The sequence below is a fragment of the Chelonia mydas genome, chromosome 13 (genome assembly GCF_015237465.2).
Source record: "Chelonia mydas isolate rCheMyd1 chromosome 13, rCheMyd1.pri.v2, whole genome shotgun sequence".
Classification (NCBI taxonomy): Eukaryota; Metazoa; Chordata; order Testudines; family Cheloniidae; genus Chelonia; species Chelonia mydas.
In genome coordinates, this window is record NC_051253.2 from 878,285 (window position 1) to 893,448 (window position 15,164).

The 15,164-nt window shown below is 63.1% G+C and overlaps 1 protein-coding gene across 1 annotated transcript; it reads left to right on the forward strand.

Moving 5' to 3' along the window:
- The first annotated feature begins 555 nt into the window (after positions 1–555).
- Positions 556–14,930, forward strand: LOC114021273 (ankyrin repeat domain-containing protein SOWAHC). The gene is made up of 15 exons (XM_043527048.1): positions 556–621; positions 652–809; positions 6,333–6,479; positions 7,184–7,309; positions 8,269–8,331; positions 10,864–10,965; positions 11,156–11,167; positions 11,527–11,529; positions 11,836–11,979; positions 12,602–12,688; positions 12,980–12,982; positions 13,266–13,268; positions 13,607–13,679; positions 13,902–13,994; positions 14,391–14,930. Exons 3-15 carry the CDS (start codon positions 6,396–6,398, stop codon positions 14,564–14,566), a joined length of 969 nt encoding a protein of 322 aa, XP_043382983.1. The 5' UTR covers positions 556–621; positions 652–809; positions 6,333–6,395; the 3' UTR covers positions 14,567–14,930.
- Positions 14,931–15,164: the final 234 nt, after the last annotated feature.

The following is a 15,164-nucleotide window of genomic DNA, read 5'->3' on the forward strand; positions in this document are numbered from 1 at the left end:
CCCCCCCCCCAAACACAGGGTGACCCCCACCCCTAGGCTGCGGACCTCCACCCCACACACAAACACAGGCTGCTTGCAGCAGCCCCTGCTTCACGCCGCCCCCCACAGGCCGTGCCCCACCCATCCCCTAGGCTGCAACCACCTCCACACACACAGGCCTCCCCCCCTTTCAGGCCGTGCCCCACCCATCCCCTAGACTGCAGCCCCTCCCCCACAGGCTGACCCCCTCTCTTAGGCTGCAGGGCCCCCCCCCACAGGCAGACCCACATCCCCTAGCCTGCAGGGCCCCCCACACACACGGTCTGCTTGCTGCAGTCCCCACTTCAGGCCGCCCCCCATCCCCTAGACTGCAGCCCCTCCCCCACAGGCTGCCCCCCTCTCGTAGGCTGCAACCCCCCCCCCACAGGCAGCCCCACATCCCCTAGCCTGCAGGCCCGTCCCCCTCCCGTCAGCCCCCCCCCCCTCCACACACACACACACACAGGCCGTGCTCCACCCATCCCCTAGGCTGCAGCCCCCAGGCCGCCCCCATGCCCTAAGCTGCCGCCTGCCCCGCGCTCCGCCAACAGCCCGGCCGGTCGCCGGGGGCTCTGAGAGCCGGGCTGGACCCGGGGCCGGCAGCGGGGCTCGGGGCAGAGGCTGCGACGGGCTCGGGGCTCGGGGCTCGAACCCCGCGGACGGGCCGCCTCGGGGCGCAGCGTCCTGGGCTGGACCGTGCGCTCCGCGCCCCGCCTGCCGCAGCGCCCCGGCCCAGCGCGGAGCCGAGCTGCGGGAGCGACACCGGCCCCCTCCGGGACCCCGGCTCCCAGGTGGGCCAGGGCTGGGCGGAGGGCTCGGGGAGGATGGTCCCTAAGGGGTCCCCGCATCTCGGCTGTCCCAGAGCCAGCGCCCCGTGCCCGGCGCCGAGGGACCCGGGCCCAACATCCAGCTCGGAACCGGCATTTCGGCCGCCGCCCCAGGGAGAGACTCGCAGCTCCCCCAGGATCAGTGCTTGGCCCCCGGGGAGACCCCCCCAGAGATCGGTGCTTGGCCCCTAGAGAGACCCCCCCAGGATCAGTGCTTGGCTCCCAGGGAGACCCCCCCCCCAGAGATCGGTGCTTGGCCCCTAGAGAGACCCCCCCCAGGATCAGTGCTTGGCCCCCGGGGAGACCTCCCCAGAGATCGGTGCTTGGCCCCTAGAGAGTCTCCCAGAGATCGGTGCTTGGCCCCAGGGAGACCTCCCACCCAGGATCAGTGTTTGGCCCCCGGGGAGACCCTGCCAGAGATCGGTGCTTGGCCCCCAGGGAGACCTCCCACCCAGGATCAGTGCTTGGCCCCCGGGGAGACCCTGCCAGAGATCGGTGCTTGGCCCCCAGGGAGACCCCCCCAGACTGGTTCTGGGCCCATTGGAGACACCTCCCACCCCAGCATTAGTGTTCAGCCTGTGGCCCAAGCCATGCTGAGAAACTGGAGGGAGTTGAGGGAAGAGCAAAAGGGCCAGGGTCCCCCACCTGGCTGGGCGAAGCCTGGGCTCCAGGGGGATCGGGGTGCATGCCAAGCGAGCTGGAGCGGAGTTGTGGGCAGAATCGGGGGCTGTTGCTCGGAGCCGTGGGCTGACAGGCCCCCTTCATGGGAGCGGCCGGCCTGTGCAGGCCCCGGGACCTTGTCACTGCTGAGTGTGGGCTGTGTGCTGGGAGCAGTACAGGGGGAACCAGGTTTCTCTTTGTGTTTGGCCCGTGGTGCCCTGGCCATAGGACAGGGTGGGTGAGAGGCCTCTTGTGGCTTGGGGCCAGGATGGAGTAGTTGGGGGGGCTTTGCCTGGCACTAGGAGGGGCGAAGGGGGTGCTATGCTGGCCGTGCTGTGTGCACAGGATCTGGGGCGGTGGGGAGGTGACCCCTGTGCTAGGCGGGGTCTGAGCCCCTGGGCCCCTCCACCAGCTCAGGGGAAAAGGGGGGGCTGTGATGCGGGCTGGCCTTACCCTAGGAGAGCTGTGGGGGTCAGCGCCTGGAGACACCGCCGCTCTTGCTGCTCATTAGCCTGGGTGACCTTCCCGTTCCCCGTCCCTGGCCAGAGCTAAGCGGGTTTGTTACATGTTTAATATCCTGAGAGTGTGATTAGTCGGTGTTTAATTACGGATCCAACCTGGGAGATAATCTGTGTCTGAGCAGGGCGACGCGCCGGGCGGGTTCCCATCTGGGGGCTCCTGACTCCCAGGCCCCTGCCCTAAAACAGCTGCTCACAGCTGCCTGAACCAAGTCGCCCCTGGCTGCTCCCCAAATGCTCAGCTCCAGCCCCCCTTGCCTGAGCTCCTTTGTCCTGTTTCTTCTGGGTCAGTCCCCAGTGGAAGCCGGAAAGTCTCTGCCTCCTCCCTCAGCACATCCTGCCAGAAATGGCCCAGGCTGCAGGGGCTGCAGTCAGGGCAGGATATAGGGGTTTGCCTCTCCCTTGTGCTAACAGGAATGGGGGTTGGGCTTAGCTTCCCCCTCGCACAATGATTGAGCAACTAATTCGTTAACCATTTATCAGCCCCAGCCAGAGTGTTTCCAGCCCTCACTCTGACCACAGGCTCCTGAGAGAGATGCCGACTGCCTCTCATGGATTGTGGGCGATTTCAGCCAGCAGCAGCCCCACGGCACCCCTGGGTGCGTGTAGGCCAGCCGGCTTGCTCTGGGGCTCTAAGCAGGCCCTTCTGGCCTCGGCCCAGAGCTGGCAAAGGTGCTGTGTCCCCCGCCTGGTCCTGAGTGGGGCTGGTCTGCACACACAGCAGCAGCGGTTTAAGTGAAGGTGTAACTTGAAATGGATCTTGTGGTCCTGGTGCAGGCCTGTGTCGGGAAGGGGAACCAGGTGGCCTCATTTGTTTCGATTCCAACGTCCGGGTGGACAAGGTCGCGCACAAGAAGCTACTAGAGAGGCTAGTTGTCATCACGGATGAGAGGCAAACGGCCTAGGAGACAGCAAAGAGCAGGGAGAAATGGTCACTTAGTTCTCACCATGTCACAAGGTCAAAGCAGGCTGCAAGGTGCCAGGCTGGGGCCTGTGTTGTTTAATCAAGTTATTAGTGATCGGAGCAGGAGGTGGGCAGGGTGGGGGCAAACGTGGCAGCTAGTGGGAAGTTAACTAGTCCGGACTGGAGAGAGCAAACGCAGCCAGGAGAGTGGACAACACAGTTCGTCTCACTTCACTTCCCACTCTCGGGTGATGGTCAGTGGCACAGAGGAAGGTCTAACACCATCCAGTGGGGCATGCTGAAGTTAGACAAATTAGGAAATAAGGCGTCATTTTTCACAGGTGAGGTAGTTTCCCATTGGAACGACTTCCCGGGGCCCAGGGTGGGTTCCCATCACTGACTCCTTTAAATCCAGACGGGATGTTTCTCCAAGAGCTCTAGGAATGGTTTGGGGGCAGGTCTCTGGCCCGGTCAGACTGGGTGATCGCAGTGGTGAATCCAGGAACATGGTGGCAAATGGAACTCAGTGTTGATAAACATGAAGTAATGCACATTGGAGGGGACAATTTGATACCTCCCGGGGATCTAGATTAACTGCCAGGGACGGGAGCTGGGTGCCAGTGGAGACCTCTGCTGTGGGCAAAAGAGCTGAGCCGTTCGGCTGCACAAGGGCCGGGGTGGAGAATAACACGGGGAACGTTCTAGCGCCTTTGCGTCAATCGATGGTGCGGATCCTGTGGGCAGCACTGGGCCCCCGTCGCACGCAGCTGAGGGGTCAGGGATGGGTGAAGAGAACAAGCAAGGCTGGAAAAACTGAGCCACAGCACAGGCACCAGGGAGCGGCCAGTGAAACTGACAGATGGGAAATTCAAAACTAATAAAGGAAATTCTTGTTCACGCATTGTGTAATTAGCCTGTGGAACTCACTGCCACAAGATGTCACTGAGCCAAGAACTTGGCTAGATTCCAAGGGGGATGGAGATCCCGAATCTCCAGAGATGTCACAGTTAATGCTGACAAAATGTTTGAAAGAGTTCCAGGGTCTGAACTGGTCTTTGACTATTGGAGATCAGGGTGAGACCTTTGTGGGGGGCCAATTCTCCCCGTTGATTGACTGTGGGATCCTTGTAACTCCCTCTGATATGTCTGGGGCTGGCTGTTGGAGACTGGAGCAATGGGCCTCGGGGCTGAGCCTGTCTGGCCGTTCCTGTGTCCCTCCTGGTGCCCTTGCGATGTTAACCTGGCAGGTGCCGGTTCAGTGTAAGAGGTGGGGCTTGTCTCTGGGAGTCGCGGCTCCACCCAAACTGGCCCGGCCCCGCTGGGGATAGAATCTGGGTGATGGCTCTCTGCCCTAGACTGACCTCGGGCTGGCACGGCAGATGCTCCCGGAGGACACTGCCTGGGGGGCTACTGAGCAGGGAGTGTCTGGGCCCCCAGACTCCTTCCAGCCCCAGGGCCCTGTGCAAGGGGTCACTTTAAACCCAGTGCTCCCCCCCCCCCGCCCCCCGCAGCTGTCAGCTGGCCTGTCTGGGTGGAGCCCTGGGAGAGGATTCCTGTCTGCATGTCTGCTCTGGGGAGATAGGACTGTGTGTGATCCCAGCCAGGCCAGCCCTCCTCTCCAGCACTCTCGCCAGAGAGACCCCCGCAGCCAGGGGGTCCTGGCAGCTCCCTTCTGGCCTGGGGAGCAGCTTCCAGCAGGTACCAACACGCTCAACTAGTGACCTCGAACTGCCGTGGGCCTGCTGGGCACTCCAGCCTTGCTGCCTTGGGGGTGACCCTGCCTGCCCGGGGGGCTCTGGGGCTGTCAGGGGGGTGACCCTGCCTGCCCGGGGGGCTCTGGGGCTGTCGGGGGAGTGACCCTGCCTGCCCGGGGGGCTCTGGGGCTGCCTGGGGGGGGGTGACCCTGCCTACGCATGGGGCTGCCTGGAGGGGAGGGGGGTGACCCTCCCTGCCCGAGGGGCTCTGGGGCTGTTGGGGGGGGTGACCCTGCCTGTCCGAGGGGCTCTGGGGCTGTTGGGGGGGGTGACCCTGTCTGCCCAGGGGGCTCGGAGGCTGTTGGGGGGGTGACCCTGCCTGCCCGGGGGGCTCTGGGGCTGTTGGGAGGGGGGGTGACCCTGCCTGCCCAGGAGGCTCTGGGGCTGTTGGGGATGGGGTGACCCTACCTGCCCAGGGGGCTCTGGGGATGTTGGGGGGGGTGACCCTTCCTGTCTGGGGGGCTCTGGGGCTGCCTGGGGGTGACCGTGCCTGCCCGGGGGGCTGTGGAGCTGCCTTGAGGGGAAAGGGGTGACCCTACCTGCCCGGGGGGCTGTGAGGTTGCCTGGGGGAGCGACCCTGCCTACACATGGGGCTGGGGGGCTGCCTGGAGGGGAGGGGGGTGACCCTGCCTGCCTGGGGGGCAGTGGGGCTGCCTTGGGGGGGACGGTGCCCACCCGTGGGGCTCAGTCCTGTGCTACCTGCATGTTCGCTTTGGTCCTGCTGGGCGCTGCGCAGGGGGCCGGTGTGGTGCTGCTTAGCCCCCAGCTGTTAGCTCTGGCCCCCGGAGCTGCATCTACACAGGGCTACAACCCCGCTGCTGGCCTGGGCTCCGGCTGCGGGCCTGAAAATCGCTGTGCAGACGCTCAGGCACCCTGCGAGGTGGGAGGTTCCCAGAGCTCTGCTCCAGCCTGAGCCCAAATGTCTGCATGGTGATTTTTTCGCCCCGGAGCCCGAGTCAGGTGGCCTGGGCCAGCCCCAGCCATGCTGCGGGGCTTTTATCCCTGCGCGGACGGACCTGGGTCTGCTTGTTCCATTGTTTGTGGCTGGCTGTTTCCTAAGCCTGTACTGAGGGCTGGTGACCAGGCACTTCCTCAGCCTGGAGCAGCGTGCCAGAGAGCCCGGCTCAATGGGGAGGGGATCTCTGCGCTGGGAGATGGGGAGGAAGGAGTCAGTGAATAGAAGGGAGTTCTCCTCGGCATGATTGTGACGTTGTCCTGGGGGACTCACCGCCACAGGATGTTAGGGAGGCAGGGCTCCATGGGGCTGCTCCAGCTGCAGTGACGTTGGGTCTCGGGATGTTTTGGGGGACAGGAGTTTTCCAGCATTTTGTGCCTTGTTCTGGTGGGAAAGAGCCAGAACAGGGGAATCCAGCTGCTGCCAGGAGCAGCTGGAGGGGGCCCCACTGGGGAAGGGACTGTGGTTGGCCCCCAGTGGCATGAACGGGAGTCCCTGTCCCAGGGAGGTCTGAACAGCCCTTGTCCCCACAGCTCAGCCCCACGAGGCCTTCATGGATCTTGGGAACTAGCTAGCCCTGGTCCGGCAGGGGGAGGTGAGTGTGGGCATCTCCTGAGCTAAGCCCAGGCCCCGGGGCCCAGCGGTGGGAGGGCGCTGGGTGCACCAGGCCATGACTTGCTCTGATCTGACCCGCAGGGTGAGAAGTACGTGGTGCTGAAGCGAGGCTACCAGGAAGCGGCGCCTGGCCTGCTGGCCGGCATGGCCCTGTGGGAGGGCCGGCGGGCAGGGCCAGCTGAAGGGCCTGCAATGCCCCACATCCTGGTCACTGACGTCAGTGCTTCGGTGAGACGCAGGGAACCCTCGCCCCCTGCCCCAGGGCACTGCCATGGGCTTCCCCCTCCCTTGGCTCCCTGGCCCCTGCCCACCACAGCAGCCCCCCACATGCCCTGCCCCGCGGGGGCGTGTGTGGCCCTGGGAGCTTGGGGAGGGCACGTAGGGCGCTGCCGGCGGCAGAAGTGGGAACGGCGCTCGGGCTGGGCACACGTGCTGTGCAGCTCCCCGAGGCCCCATGGTGAAGGGGGGCTGAGCGGTTTGGCCCCTGCTGTGGTACCATCCCTGGGGCCAGGCTGGGTTTGGGGCTCTCCCCTCAGGCAGCTGCTGACTGGCTGCAGAGCACCTGGCCCATCCTGATGCACGAGGCCCTGAGCTCGGGTGCTGGGAGCTGGGGGCTCCCCTGTTCCAGGCTGGGCCCCTGTGTTTCCTCGGGGAAGGGGAAGGGGGAGATTTCTGGGCCGGGAGGAGGGGAAGGGGGTCCCAGAGGGAGGGGAAGAGGGAGAGCTCCGGGCCGGGGGGAGGGGAAGGGGGAGAGCTCTGGGCCGGGGGAGAGGAAAGGGGTCCCAGGGAGAGGGGAAGGGGGAGAGCTCTGGGCCGGGGCCCCAGCGTGGAGCCCCAGGGGCTCTGTTTCACTCAGCCCCCAGCCCCTGTGCTCCCAGCTAGTGGTGGGGACAGTCCCGCAGGCAGGTCATCCTGAATTCCTCCCTTGGCAGTCTCCTGGGGGGCAGAGCCCTGCAGCCTGGGGCAGCCTCGAGGGGGCCCCTGCGACAGCCCCCAACCCACAGCCTGAGCCAGAGCCCCCAAGAGCGGCAGAGGAGGATGCAGAGAGCGTCTCCAAGGTGAGGGGTGCCCGGCAAAGTAGCCAGTGGCGGCGGGAGGGGCGGAAGGAGCCGGGTCTGGGGCTCTCACACGCAGGCAGGGCCCCCCAGGGACGCACTGGGTAGCAGGTCTCTGACCGCCAGGGGAGGGGTGTGCTGTGGGAGACGCCCCCGGTGAATGGGCAGAGAATGGCGAGTGTTGGGGGGGACCGTGGTCTTGGGGGCGTGGGCAGCAGGAGGCACAGCGGGGTTAGAGCCCCAGGTGTTTGGGGCCGCTGCAGACGGCGATCCCGAGCAGGAGTCTGGGGTCACTGGCAGCTGCCAACACCCGATTTGTCCTGCTAGTGGGAAAGGGGAGTCTCGGGAGCCAGCCTCCCGAAGGACACGTGCTGGGTGCTCCGCCAGGAGGCGGCGCTGAGGCCTCCCGGCGCTGCAGACGGGGTGCGGCTGGGGGCCATCTGGGCCGTGCTGCTGAGGGGCTGAATGGGGGCACTGGGGAAATGCAGGGGCTGGGCCGGGCCCCTGGCTGGGATTGTGTGTGCCCTGCAGGCCCCAGCACCCCCATGGGCCAGCCGGGACCCGGCACCCCTGGACATGGCAGTATTCCTGGCCCCGCTCCACGGAGCAGACAGACGTCCAGCTCCGTCACCAGGGGCCGAACCCCAGGCCTGGCTCTGCTGGCCAAGCAGCCCGGCGGCTCTTGGGTCGCTGCCACACGGAGCCCAGGTCAGTCCTGGGCTGCGGAGAGCCTGGCACCCGGCTGCAGGGCTGGCAGGCAGGACAGGGAGGTTCCCTGGAAGGTGGGGGAGGAGGTGGGGCTGGGGGACTCCCCCCCAGCTGTGGTGTCCCTTGGTGCCGTCCGAATGGGCAGTGGGCACTGGCTGCAGCTGCGTCACTCCCCCTGCCCCCATGTGTGGGGAGAGCGCCCCCTCCTGGCAACCCCGTGCACCTCCCGCCCTCTCCCTCTGCTCTCCCGGCAGCCTGCGTCGGATCAGGACGCCTCCGAAGATGGAGGGAGCAGCCTGGGCTCCAGCCCTGTGGCGGTGAGTAGTAGGGAGGACGGGGTGTTGGATGCCCAGGACCGGTGCTATGCCCCCGGCCGTGGAACAGTCTCTAGGACAGGCCCCGTCAGTGTGCCAGGCCCCCCAGCTCCCTGGGGTCTCCCTCTTCCTGCACAGGGCAGGCCGTGCAGCTCCTTAGACAGGACCTGCAGGGCTCCAGCCCTCCTGATGGCACCGTCAGCTCCGCTCAGCCAGTCCCACTGAGCCAGCCCCTGGCAGAGACTCGTGCGCCCCGCCGGGGAGACCGCACCTCGCCCAGCCTTTCAGTGACACTCGCACGGCGCTGGCTCAACAGGAGGGTTTGTTCGTCCCCTGGACACGGCCCAGGGAGGCCGCAGGGTGGCCCAGAGCGAGAGAGCTGGAAGCACAGACTGTTCTGGTGAGCCCCAAGCCCAGCCACGCTGCAGGGACCTCCGTGTTCAGGCTCCGGATCTGTCGGAGCGGCTGGGTCCCTTCCCAGGCGAGAGCCCCGACTCCTTCCGGCAGCCGACGCTGAGCCCGTCCTCGCCTCGTCCCCGGCCCGTGTTCTCGAGCTGGGGTCTGCCCAGCTTCCCTGCTGAGAGGTGGGAACCCATCTCCCTCTGGGCCGAGGGCCACTGTAAGCCCCCCGCCTTGTGGGGTCCCGGTGCTGCTGAGAGGTGGGAACTAGGGCTGTCAATTAATCGCAGTTAACTCATGTGATTAACTCAAAAAAATTAATCGCGATTTATTGCACTGTTAAACAATAGAATACCAATTCAAATATATTAAATATTTTGGATGTTTTTCTACATTTTCAAATATATCGATTTCAATTACAACACGGAATACAAAGGGTACAGTGCTCACTTGATATTATTTTTGTTACAAATATTTGCACTGTAAAATGATAAAAGAAATAGTATTTTTCAATTCACCACATACAAGTACTGTAATGCAATCTTTGTCGTGAAAGTGCAATTTACAAATGTAGATTTTTTTTGAGTTACATAACTGCACTCAAAAACAAAACAGTGTAAAACTTTAGAGCCTACAAGTCCACTCAGTCCTACTTCTTGTTCAGCCAATCGCTCAGAAAAACAAGTTTGCTAACATTTACGGGAGATAATGCTGCCCTCTTCTTATTTACAACGTCACCTGAAAGTGAGAACAGGCATTCGCATGGCACTTTTGTAGCTGACATTGCAAGGTATTTATGTGCCAGATACGCTAAACATTCGTATGCCCCTTCATGCTTTGGCCACCATTCCAGAGGACATGCTTCCATGCTGATGATGTTCGTTAAAAAAGCAGTGTGTTAATTAAATTAGTGACTGAACTCCTTGGGGGAGAACTGTATGTCCCCTGCTCTGTTTTACCCGCATTCTGCCATATAGTTCATGTTATAGCAGTCTCGGATGCTGACCCAGCACACATTGTTCATTTTAAGAACACTTTCACAGCAGATTTGACAAAACCCAAAGAAGGTACCAATGTGAGATTTCTAAAGATAGCTACAGCACTCGACCCAAGGTTTAAGAATCAGAAGTGCCTTCCAAAATCTGGGAGGGAAGAGGTGTGAAGCATGCTTTCAGAAGTCTTAAAAGAGCAACACTCCTATGCGGAAACTACCGAACCCACACCACCAAAAAAGAAAATCAACCTTCTGCTGGTGGCATCTGACTCAGGTAATGAAAATGAACGCGCGTCAGTCCGGACCGCTTTGGATTGTTATCGAGCAGAACCTGTCATCAGCATGGATGCATGTCCCCTGGAATGGTGGCTGAAGCATGAAGGGACATATGAATCTTTAACGCATCTGGTATGTAAATATCTTACAACACTGGCTACAAAAGTGCATGCGAACGCCTGTTCTCACTTTCTGTTGACGTAAACAAGAAGTGGGCAGCATTATCTCCTGCAAATGGAAACAAACTTGTTTGTCCACTGAAGGCACTCGATGGAGTGAGCTGTAGTTCACGAAAGCTTATGCTCAAATAAATTTGTTAGTCTCTAAGGTGCCTTTCCTTTTTGCGGATACAAACTAACACAGCTGCTACTCTGAAACTTGTTTGAGTAATTGGCTGAAGTAGGACCGAGTGGACTTGTAGGCTCTAAAGTTTTACACTGTTTTATTTTTGAATGCAGTTATTTTTTGTACGTAATTCTACATTTATAAGTTCAACTTTCATGATAAAGAGATTGCACTGCAGTACTTGTGTTAGGTGAATTGTAAAATACTATTTCTTTTGTTTTTTACAGTGCAAATATTTGAAATAAAAATAATAATATCAAGTGAGCCCTGTGCCCTTTCTATTCTGTGTTGTAATTGAAATCGATATATTTGAAAATGTAGAAAACATCCAAAAATGTTTAAATAAATGGTATTCTAGTATTCTTTAAGAGCGTGATTAATCACGATTAATTTTTTAAATGGCTTGACAGCCCGAGTGAGAACCCATCTCCCTCTGGGCCGAGAGCCATTGTGAGGCCCCCCTCCGGCCCTGTCGGGCCCCGGTGCTGCTGTCTGTCACTCACTGTGTCTCTCCCCCGCAGCTGGACCTGGTGGAGAAGGAGTGGCTGCAAGGGGCGGCCAGTGGGCACCTGCTCACCCTGAGTCACCTGCTCAAACAGGAGCCATCCCTGGCCACCAGGAAGGTAAGTCTGGCCCTCATGCCCGGCCTGATGTGCTCAGCTGGCTGGGGAAAGTGGGGGGGCTCTGGGCCCAACCCGCTGCTCTTGGGCAGGGAGGGGGCTGCTCTGTGTCCCAGAGGGGGGGCTGCCCCAGCCCTAACCTGAGCTCACCCATTTTCTCTCTCTTTCTCTGGTTTTGCGGGACGTGCTGCAGGACTTCACCTCGGTGAGTACAGGGCCATGTCAGGCCCATGATCCCTCCAGCCCTGACTGGGTGGCTCAGGCTGGAGCTGGGGGTGGGTTGCGCAATGGTCCAATTCCTCTGCACTGCCTTGCGAATCCCAGAGGGGCCTGGGGCAAAGTCAAGCACTTGGGACCCCAAACTCCTGTGAAATCCCAGCCCCTCCTGCAGCTAATGAACCCACTGGCCTCACCTGTCCTCCACTGCCCGCCACCTGCCTGTCCCCTCCCCGCCCTCTTGCCCTGCCCCAGGCCTGTACCCTGCCCCCTCCATCTACAGGCTCTGACTTCCTGCTCTCTCTCTCTTCCCGGTCGCTGACCTGCTCTGGTTCCGGTGCGGCTCAGGGGGTAAGTTGGGGCAGGTGTGGGGCAGGTGGAACTGCTGCTCCCGCAGAGGCTCTGGGGAGTGTTAGGGTTGCTGCAGGTTGGTTGACCCCTGGTCTCTGGCGGGAGCCCCAGTGCACAGCAGGGAGCCCAGGGGGTCTGGACGGGAGCTCAGCCCAGCCCCAGGGGGCACTAGCAGGGTAGTCCAGCCAACAGCCCGGGCTATAGGGAAGAAGGGGCCCCAAAGCCCGAAGAACAGCTCCCCCCAGGCCCTGGCAGGGTGTCCAAATCCAGACGTTTGGTGGTCGAGTTTCCTGTCCCAAATGGAAGGTTTTGGCTGCCGTCCCCCACGTTGGACCAGTGCCGTGCTGGCTCTGGGGGCCCCGTGCAATGCTTCTAACACGTCTCCTTCTCTGCCCGACCCTGCTGCCCGTCCCTGCTGGCGCTGCCACCCATCTCGGCCGGGAGCAGTTTGTAAGTATGACCCTTCTGGGACCCCAGGATCAGCCTCAACCCCTCCCTGCTGCATTCCCAGGCCGGGGCTCCCTGGCTCCTCCCCAGCGAGCTGAGCGCTGGCAGGTGGGGTGCAGGGCAGGGGGGCCCAGCAGGGCACTAGGGCAGAGTGGGCAGATGGACTCAGCTCAGGGCTGGGAGTCAGGACTCCTGGGTTCTGTTTCTTGCTCTGTTGCTGGCTCACTGTGGGGCCTTCATGGTCAGCCCTTTCCCTGGGCCTCAGTTTCCCCATCTGACGGGCCTGACAATAGCCCCTCCCTCTCTGCACTCACCTAGGCCTGCCCCACTGTCACTGGTCTCTGCACAGGGGTTAAACATAGTGACTCCTGCCCGGGGCAGTGCCCCTTCAGCCCCACGGGAGGGTGTCATGGAGCCGGTGGGGGAGAGGTGCTGGTGTCTGTGTCCTGCCCACGTTCCCCGCTGGAGTTCCCCGCTGGAGGAAGTGCCTCTTCCCGGGAGAGTGGGGCTGGGGGTGGAGCAGAGGTGGCTTTGCCTGAGCCCAGCATGGGGGGAGCCAGGCCCTGTCAGGGGGTGGGCGAGGCTGGGTTTGGGGTTCTGAGCCCAGCCCTGCCTCTCCCCGCAGACAGCGCTGCACTGGGCGGCCAAACACGGCAAGGAGGACATGGCCTCACTGCTGGTGGCTGCAGGTGCCGATGTCAACATGCGAGCGGTGAGTTCCCGGCAGGCGAGGGGAGGCAGGCGGGCTCGGGGCCCTGTGCAGGGCTGGCACTGGAGGGGCTCCAGCCCCAGGCAGCAGGTCCCAGTAGGGGCTCTGCCAGCCCCAGCCCCTGGCCTCCCAGCATCCCTGAGTGGGGGCCGGAGGGTGGGGTCCCTGGCCTGGGAAGCCCTGGGGGGTGGAGGGGGCTGGGAGCAGCGAGGGAGGGGGGCAATCCATACATGCCTGGCTCTAATGGGTTCTCCTCTCCCCTCCCCATGCTGCTGGCCCTTTGCTCGGACCCAGCACGTGAGTACCTGCCTGCCTTGTGCCCAGCTGCTGGGCGGGTGGGAGGAGCCGAGGGGGCTTGGGGCTGCCGGGGGCTTGCCAGGACACCATTGCTGGCGATGGCCCCAGAGGGCTGCAGCCTGAGCTCAGGTGGGATGGGACATGTCGGGAGAGGGGTGGCGGCTGGGGCCCAGCTGCATTGGGAGCATGGCACTGCGTGTGCTGGGCGTGTAGGGTTACCTGGAAGGGGTCCTGGAGCTCTGTACTAAGCCTGTGCTTTCTTCTCCCCTCCCCCACCACACAGGGCGTGAGTATGCAGGTGCCCGGGAAGGACAGACGGACAGACCTCGCAGCAGGCTCCTCAGGACAGATTAGGCAGTGGCCCTGGTGCCCAGGGGCGGGGTGATAGTTGGTGGAGCAGGACTGGATGCTGGGGGGTCTCACTGGGAAGGATGGGGGCAGAGAGATCACTGGGGGGCTGTGCTGTGGAAGGGGGTGTTTCTGCAGGGTCGGGGGGCCTCTCTAAGGGGGTGATGTCCATGTCCCCTGGGTGGGGAGATTGGCCCATTTCCTTCCTGCAGGGCTGGGCTGGGGGTCTGAAGCCACCAGTCCCTCGCGTCCTGATGCCTCCTGTGTCCCCCGCAGGGCTACACCCCCCTGCACATTGCCGCACTGCATGGGCACCGCCAGGTCATGGACCTGCTCGTCCGGAGCTACGGTGAGCAGCACCCGCCCCAGGGACCTGCCACCCCTGGCCTGGGGCCCTTCTGATGACACCACTGGCACAGGAAAGCACGGGGAAGGGGGTTGGGTGGGGCTGACGCCAAGGGCCCCACCCGCTGGGTGACCCCTGTGGGGGAGGGGGTCATGCCCCAGGGCTTGGAGCCCTCCTGGTGCATTCTCCATCGCTAGGCCGGGGCTGAGCTGTGTGTCCCGGCAGGTGCCAAGCAGAACGTGCGGGATTACAGCGGGCACCTGGCCAGGCACTACCTGAGAGCAGAGAAGCCCCTGGACAGAGCTGCCATGATGCCCCGTGAGAAATGCCCCTTGTCTGTCTGTCTGTCCACCCTTCGGGGGCCCCGTCTCCCTGTGGGGCCCCCTGCCCCAGCTCCAGGGGTCGGGCGCCTCCCTCGCAGCCTCTCCAGAAGGCGGGTCCATGGTGGGGTGTGGGGCCACAAGCAGTGTGCGCATGGGGGGAGAGCACACAAGCCAGGGCAGGGCTTAGCCTGGCTGCCTGCGGGGAGGGGCTGTGTAAGGGCTGGGCACTCCCTGCTCGGTGCCACACTGTGCACCCGCTGAGCTGCAGCTGTGCCCCCAGGGCCGGAGGGGGGCTGCCGCGGGGGGGGGGCGGGGGCTGGGGGTTGTAGGCCCTGCTGGGAGGGGGCTGCGTCTCCTGCCCTGACCCTGCCCTGCCCTCTCTCTCCCCCAGAGCTGCCAGCAGTGCACGGCAGGAACAGGGTGCTGGCCTGCCTGCTCTTGCCCAAGGGCCAGGCCCGGAAGCGCTGGGGCTCTGCCGAGGACCTGATGGAGGAGGAGGAGCGGGGGCAGGCGCAGCACCTCACCGTGCCAGACTCGTACCGCACCGTGCGCAAGTTCTCCCGCTAGTGGGGCCGGCTCCCGGCCCCTGCCAGCCCCGGCCCCAGTCCCACCCGCAGCCGGGGGGCTCAGGCTGCCCCGAGCGCGCAGGGTCTGGGGAAGGGCAGTGGATGGGCCCTGCTAGCGACTGCCGGGCCGGAGCAGGGCCAAGAGGCGCCATGTTTCCCAAAGTTCATACTAACACAGCCCCTCCCCCTATCCAGAGCCCCCCCAGTCCTGACCTGCAGCCCCTGGTGATTCCCGTGTCCGCCGTGGTGCTGACCATCACCCTCGGTGGTGGGGCTCGCTCGGGTACAGCCCGGCTGCACCTCGCCCCTGCCGCACTCTGCTTTTTTCTAATGGATCCTGACACTGAAATAAAACACTACGTGCAGCTGTGGGTCTGGGTCTGCGTCAGCCCCGGCCAGGTGTGGGGGCAGAGTCCAGTCCTCGGGGTCGGGGGCACCCTCCCGCCAGGGACTGAGTGAACGGCGGGGCTGAGGACCAGAGCCCCTGGGGGCAGGGCGGGGTGGCACCAGGGTGAGAGGCTGACGTACACACGCCCATTCTCGCCCTGCTGCTGGGGTCTCCCCTGGCACCGCGGAGCAGCTGCTGCTGTTTGGAATCT